The following is a 7,612-nucleotide window of genomic DNA, read 5'->3' as shown; positions in this document are numbered from 1 at the left end:
AAAATACAATTAAAAACAGAAAAACACAATAAAGACTCTTATTTAAGTACACACAAGTACTAAAGTGCATGAAACGATACGATATAACCATTGCTGCATTACAGAGTTCCTTTGTAGATGGCTCATAGACTGGCGAGTGCTTTTTCCCCCTTACCTTTCCTGCATTTTCATAATTGAATGAGTGCCTCCGAGCAAAGCATGCGTCATCGGATCCGAGCCAAGGATTTTATTTTGAAAGTAAACCTGGAACTCCTCGTGTTTCCCAGCGGTGCGCGGTTGACGGCAGCACCTTGCAACTCCTACTTCACAGACAGCGAGAGGAGAAGAGTCACCACTCTGCGTTGGTTGATCAGAAGCGACGAAACGCACCGAAACTGGCATCTGCGCCGGAGGAGACGCAAAGGAACCGCGCATCCCGCGTCCCCGTCCGCCTCGTCCACTCTGCCCCCTCGCAGGACAGGATGAAAGGACTTTGGAGGACTGGACACTTTGGACAACGCGGACAGCAGCGCGCGGCGGAGGACGGGATTTAGTGGAGAGAAGTTGGCGAAGACACTCGCCTTCAAGTCGTGAGGGGGGGATTTGTGACTCTTTTTTTCCGCTGTCGCTAAACTGCTCTCCAAGCGCTGGAACGTGAGGATTTAAAAGTAGTTTTGTGGGTTTTTGTGAAGTTTGCCGGAGACTAGAGGCTATTTCACCAAAGGAAAGCTTGGTGCCATCTAAACTCTGAAGACTGATCTTTTCTGTCAAAACGGGATACTGTGGGTAAATATTATTATTATTATTATTATTATTATTATTATTATTATTATTATTATTATTATTATTATTATTATTTACAAGCAGGTTACGCAGACTCAGACACATAAGTCTCACAGCTTCACTTCCTTGTAGATGTGGACAGGTTAGAGCTTTGAGCACTGTGTACACTGCGTGAGTCGTGAAGCAGCCCCGCGGCTGTGCCACAGCACAGGTGGCGTGGAGGTCCCTGTTTGTGCGCAATTGGCGCATCTTGGCCAGTGTCAGCAGACTCTGGAGGAATCAACAGTCAGTGCGCAAATCTATTGCCACGGGTTCGGAGCAGGAGCGCAAAGCGGCTTCTGTTGTAGCTTGTGAAGGTGTGTGTGTGTGTGTGTGTTGCTGAAATTACGCACGCTGTAAGAAAAAAACGAGTGGAAAAAATACTGTAAAACATATTTGGGTTGGGAAACGTGTATGCTTTTTCCAGCAGTTGATTGAGTTTGGTTGATTTTTCAGTGAGGGGAAAAAAGTAATTTGCGCTAAAGCGTTCTCTCCACATCCAAAGTCATTCCCTTCATCCTTTCCAGTTTTTCAGTATTTACAGAAAAATCCACGAATGAGGGAAACTGTGAAACTGAGTGTTTTAGAAAGAAAGAGGCCAAATGAAATCACGCACGCTTATCCTTACACAAAGGGTGGTTTGTGGTGATACCTGCCAGATTTCGTTTGAGGTGAGCTCGCTCTTCATTTAGAATGAATCGAACCTATCCTGATTTTATCTTGTTGTTTTTTTTAAAAATAAATAAAATCCAGCCATCCCCGTGCTCGTTAGGATGGGCACGCCGTTTCTCCTCACCGCAGTAGTGACGTCTTCTCAGGTTTGGCGCTGAAATATGAATTGCACATCTCTTTCACAGAGCCGCACTCCCCCAAATCCTCTGATCATCTCTGAAGTTAGAAAGCGGCGGATTGTCCCCCCTCCTCTCCCTCTCAGTGAATGAACTGTGCGGTTCTCTCCCCTCAGCAGCAGATCACTCATCCCCTCTTCAAACACATGCGCATCAATGGGATTCAGATGGTGATTTTTCCTTCTTCTTCTTCTCCTTTTTGGCCACTCAGCTCGGCTTTGACTCCCATCATGTCAACTCCCAACCCGAAGAAAATTATTAGATTATTGCGTCCTGCGAGAGAGACGCTGAAAATGAGATTTGGGCTCTGTTGCTTTAGCTTATTAAAAAAAAAGAAGAAAAAAAATGCTGTCATAAACAAGCGTGCGGCCGATAATAGTTGTGCTAATGCTCCAAATTAATTGTATCTATTGACCCGAGAAATAATGCGTGCCAGTGTGCAGCTTTTTCAATCAGAGGCGAGCCTCAGACACTTTCGGTTCCAAATGAGACTCTGATTGCCTCTTTTCATTAGTGAAATTGGCCCGAGACCATCGCTCTGCTCCTGGTTTAGTGCCTTTACGTTTTCCTTCTCGTTCATAAAGAGAAGGGTTCATTAATCTGCTTCAGCTTGTCTAATTTGACAGAGAAAAAGGATCATTACTTTCATGCACAAACACTCATTTATTATTTAAAGAAAATAAACTTATGTGACCTTATCTGAGCTTTACACTATACCTCTGATATAAAATTTGTGCCTATATATGTAAGGACTTCTAGTCTTTCTGTTCCCCTGTAATTAGGATTCTCACATGTCTGAGGTAGTAAAAGCTGAGTTTATACCAACCTTAGTACGATTTATAACATTTTAATGTCCCCCAGTGTCTGCTAGCAGCACTTCATGTAGTCTTTATAATTTCAGAAGGGACTTCGCTGTCCATCTGTATCTTCTGCTTTAACACATAGGACAAAGCCCTGGCGTTCGGATCTTTTTCCATGTGCAGGCTGAGTCTCAGACAAGACGCCGCCCGTCTGAGTGTCAGCCCGAGGTGAGCTGAGCCCGGAGTCACCCCTGAACCTCTGACAGCTCTGAAGTGCCGAGCTCTCCTCTGCCTCTCAGCTGATCAATATCTCTTCTCACCTGAGGACTCGTTCGAGCGAGCTCTCTGAAGAGAGGGTGGCTCAGCTATGAAGGCAGGCAAGAAGTCGTGAAGGGACAGGCAGAAGGGAGATGGTGGGTGTAAGACATGCATTGCATTGCAAAAGAAAAAAGCTGGAGTGGAGAAAGGCGTGCTGCAAACGAAGATTACCCACTTGTGTGTCTCTTTATTACCCATCTAACCTCCACTTGGCTCCACTCTCCAAAAAAACCCTCTAATCTCCCTTTTTTCCCCACCAAGAACACAAAGCTGATCCGGCCCCAGCCGCTGATTATCCGACTTAATTATTAAAGATTGCTGACACTCCATGGAGGTGTGACTAGCATGTGACTTCCTCACGTCGCTCCTCACTGAGGATAGAGGGATGGCAGGGATTTGAACCCAGGTTGAAGCGTTTTTCCGCCCCTGAGCTATTACAATGTGAAGATAGTCCTGCATGATTAATGCTCATGCCTTATTCATTGCCGTAGTTGTGTTTCCCTGCCATGCTTTAAGAAAATATTAGCATGAAAATTTGAGGCTTTGAACTCCTCCCTCGGTCTTTGGGATCCATATTACCTCCTCTTCTTCTTCTACTCAGCTATTTGAGGTTGTTAAGTGATATCAAAGTGTTTTTAGCTGGTTGTGCTGTATATGAGGGTTTCATTTTCAGTGAGGATATCAGGTAGTTGTGTGTAATAAGGGGCACACATTAATTACTGCTCTTGCACATGGCTGTCATTTATTTCACCCTAAATGCATCAATTACACTGCAGCACTTTGCTGCTCTTCAGATTCAAACACTCGCCGTGGACTCTGGCCTAGTCTAAACCCCTACCTGACACCAGATAAGTCAATGCTGCTATTGTATTCGATCTTCTTCTCACATGGTTTGAGAGGCTGTCATGCTACTTGTCTAAACAGATCTACGGGTTGATATGAACCAACTCTGAAGCCCTGTCAGCTCTCCAAGTGTACTGCCTTGTAAAAAGCTACTATTTTATATATATATAGATATGTATGTATATATTTATCTGTGTGTGTGTGTGTGTGTGTGTGTGTGTGTGTGTGTGTGTGTGTTTCTGTGCCTGCCAGAGAAAACAAAAGTTTAGATTTAGAGAGGCCTTTAATCAGCCACCTCCACGGCCTGAGAGCGAAGGCCTTATTGTGCTATATAAACAAACCTCAGCAGCATGTAGGCGTCTCGTGTTGTAAGAAGGTGAGGATGGGCTGAGACGGGAATAGAAGGACTCCTGGGAGTTCATAAGGAGAACATTAAAGGCTGAAGTATGTTGACGGGTAAAAGGTGCGGTGGCACTGTTTAAATTAGGACACCGTATGTGTGTGTGCTGCTTTATTTATCCACGTGTGTCTTGTGAAGTGTCCCCGGTCTGTGTTTTTCTTTACTGAAGCTCGATAACGTGCAAATGCGTCCTCGCACTTGTGCTAAGCGAGGAGTGGGTCACAGGTCCTGCAAGGGAAAGAAAAACAGTACTGTTAAGACTTAAGACAACACAACCTTTCTTTTGACTGTGTGCCTGTGTGCAATACACCTCAGTGTGTGCAAGTGAAGCTCGTTTCGTAATGTTAGCATGTGTATTCAATAAACGTCTCCGTAGGAGTGTGTGTGTTAAGGTAGACGTCCCACAACCAAAGGTATTCAGAAGATTCACAGACCCTCTGACGTTTAGGTTAATAGTGGTACCATGTGTGTTTACGTGTGCTCGTGTGGGGAGATTTTTCTTTTACTTTTCTGGGCATTTCACTCACATCTCACTGGGCATTCCAACTTTTCCTTTCTCGGGAAAACTTAGGGGCTGAACACTCTGCTATCCCTTTCTGTAGCCACCATGCTTCCCGAGCAATCTGATAATGGAGGGTGACTTTGTCGAGAAGAAAAAAGTCCCCGGGAAAAGAGCGTCAGGCTGTTTAGCTCTGTAACAATGAGCAAGTTAACTGATTGATTGTTGAGCTTGTGATCTGAACTCACGGTAGGGTACTGAAGTTTTCACTTTGAGCTGTTCGTGTGTTGGAATTTCTGTTTTCCCATCCTAAGAACCAGGTGCTCAGAGAAAGTTTCTAAGAAAAAACTTTGAAGAGGGATTTCCAGTCTAATCTTTCAAATCTGTGTGGACTCTCAGGTCAAAAGACATTAGCATATGCACAGACCCCAAGGCGCTTTGTTGCACTGTGTTCAATGTACAGCCATTTGATGTTGGTTTTTTTAAGTTTCAGACTGTGTTGATTTCTGTGTTTATAGTCTGAATGGACATCCTGGCTTCTGTTTGACAGATTCTGCTGCTTGTTTCAGGTCCGTGGTGGGGAGCTGTCGGACAGATTCTTGCGGCATCTGCGGCCGCCCTTCTGCTGGACAGTATGCGAACGGAGGATGTTGTCTAAGTTGGAGTCGGGCCTCGCTGCTCTGCGTCTGACCTCTTCGCCCAGAGGAATGACTGCTCTGTGGTGCTCACTCTGGCTTTCTCTCCTCCTTCCTCTCACCGTCGTTCCAGCCGGGCTGCCCACTGCTCAGCCCACAGGTAGGAGACAGACATCCAACCCCACACTGCTGATGCCACATTATTAATTGTCCTATGTCTGCTTAAGACGCTGAGAAAACTCATTTTGAATTTTGTGCCTCAAACTTATTGCAACATCATTTTAGAGAACAATTTGAGCAAAGATGCCCTTTAATGCGTTGTGATTTATATTATTAGCTAAAAATACCAAACTCTGAGTGGTTCCAGCTCCTTTTTTTAATCGTGATTTGAATAATCCACATGTTGGCTTTACATTGAAAGGGTAGAAAAGGTCATTAAACAGTGCTTCTTGTGCACTCTTGTTCATTGCTTTCTTTTCCATGTTCTTTGAAAGACATTAATTTTTCTGTGTTCATCACTTCAAATAATGGTATTTAAAAGTCCCATTTACTGTTTATGCGAATGGAGTCCTTTCTCTGTTTCAACAAAAAAATTTTATGACGTTTTTTGTCCGAGGAGGATTTAATTGGCCTCTTCTCGGTTCGCTGAGCTTAGCGAGATTTTCCCTCTTTGTTCTCGAGGCAGAGAAATACCCAAAGATCAATCCAAAATAAACTTTGACTGCGTTTGCTTTAATCTCTCCATATTGCTATTAAAAAAAACAAAAAAACAACACAGAGTAATCTTTATTCATAGGCGTTAGCCAACACTTCTTTCTCTCCCCTCCCTTTTTTTTCCTTTTTATGTGAGGGTTATTTAAAATGAGTCTTTGACACTCTTTACACGGTACAGCGCATTAAGAAAGACGAGGAGCCCGGGCGCCTGCTGGAGAGGGCCCAGCTGTCTTACGCAAGCTGAGACACTTTGTGCATGTGTGTAAAAGATTGTGGTATTACAGCTTTTCTAACTGCTGCTTTTGTGTGTACAGTTTGTTTTGGCTGTCGCCCAAATAACTGAGGTCAGAGCAGAGATGCAGACTTTGAGATTCAAGACTTGGACTTAAGTCACCAAAGTGGAGACTTGTGTTTGTGGGACTTAATCTGCTGATCAGTGATAATGAACACAGCTTTGAGAGATAACTGCTAAATAGCCACATTATCCTCTGCATCCAGCGACTTAAAAAGAGACTTGTCCCCCGCCCTCTCTCGTGTAAAACGCATAATGTAAGGAAAGACAATGTGTGATTCTGTCTGCCTGATTGCCTTCCCTACTGGAAGCCATCACAGTCTCTCATGCGTGGGATCATCCAAAAAGCTGAGTGTGTGTTTGTGGGGTTTTTTTTACCCCCCTCTGGGTGGCGGGTGTTCAGGCTGTGATCTTCGTGTACCTGCAGCCAAATGCACGCGGAGACCACGGCTCTGAGGAGGATATTGTTTCAAGTTCCTAATGTTGGGGTGTGATGATTCATCTGATGTCAAGTGGATAGCTGTGGTGATAACACGTGCAGCAGTGCTTCTGCCAAGGACGCTTCCTGGTGCAATAGAAAGCTTTTTTACCTTAGAATCAAACTGAAAACGCGAGACTCTTTGTTCACCTTCATAATTACCCACCCAGTCAAAACTTGCTGGAAAGAAATGGGTTTTGCTAGACGTCTAAACAGCTCTGAGCTTTCGCTGTTAAGCTCCCAGCATTTTTGGGCACAATTTTTTTTTGAATGTAGGACAGCTACATGAAGGCTAGATGTATTTGCCCATTTATTTACATCTACATGTAAATTTAATTCCTTTTCAATGGCGCGTTGCATGGCAACCTTATTCATTCAGTCCTCTGGATTGTCATAGCGCCTTATGACCACACACTCCTAAGATAATAGACATGGTGTTTAAGAGTGGCTGATTAGCTCAACAAACAAACAAAGTGGGTTGTGGCGATACTCCTTTAGGTCCTTTTATGATCGTGTGTTTCTGATGAGGGTGTAGGCACATGAGGTTGATCTAAATGTCATTTTTTGATTCAAATTGCACAGTGGGTTTGCATGTAAAGCAGCATCTTTTTCTTAAAATGTCCTTTCAGAGAGCTGGAAAGACTCTTTTTTTGTCACATTTGGCTTTTCAACCAAATCTTAAAGTTGTTATGTCTGCTAAAGTTTGTATTATTTCTACAGGCCCTATTTGCAGGTCCAAAACAAACACATCTTGGGCCAAATCAGATCGAATATAAACATTTTCAGTTGATATTTTTGGGCTAAAGAAAGAAAACTTTTGACTGACTGGCGTAGAAACAGCGAATACACCAACGTCTGATGTTAAGTGGGTACTTTCTTTACAGCCTTCGTGACACTTGGAAGTCCTGTTGTGATCTGGATATTATTTCTGAGATTTGTTTCACTTGAATATCTGGCACAAATTAATGTTTGGGAGGGGGGGGG

The 7,612-nt window shown here is 43.8% G+C and overlaps 1 protein-coding gene across 11 annotated transcripts in view; it reads left to right on the top strand.

Annotated features, from left to right (window-relative positions):
• The first annotated feature begins 279 nt into the window (after positions 1-279).
• Positions 280-7,612, top strand: part of fgfr3 (fibroblast growth factor receptor 3) — a 69,291-nt gene continuing 61,958 nt past the window's right edge. For 3 of the 11 annotated variants that reach the window (XM_042223729.1, XM_042223731.1, XM_014335953.2), the window contains exons 1-2: positions 281-765; positions 5,079-5,304. In XM_042223729.1, the coding sequence (XP_042079663.1) occupies positions 5,157-5,304 (148 nt within the window). In that variant the 5' untranslated portion in view covers positions 281-765; positions 5,079-5,156. Of the gene's footprint in view, positions 766-5,078; positions 5,305-7,612 lie in introns of all 11 variants that reach the window. The other 8 variants (XM_042223730.1, XM_005929659.2, XM_005929661.2 and 5 more) reach the window with 5 other exon arrangements.

This window comes from Haplochromis burtoni, unplaced genomic scaffold, assembly GCF_018398535.1.
Source record: "Haplochromis burtoni strain Fernald_Lab_line unplaced genomic scaffold, NCSU_Asbu1 Contig_119, whole genome shotgun sequence".
Lineage (NCBI taxonomy): Eukaryota > Metazoa > Chordata > Actinopteri > Cichliformes > Cichlidae > Haplochromis > Haplochromis burtoni.
This window is presented reverse-complemented; position numbering and strand designations above follow the sequence as displayed.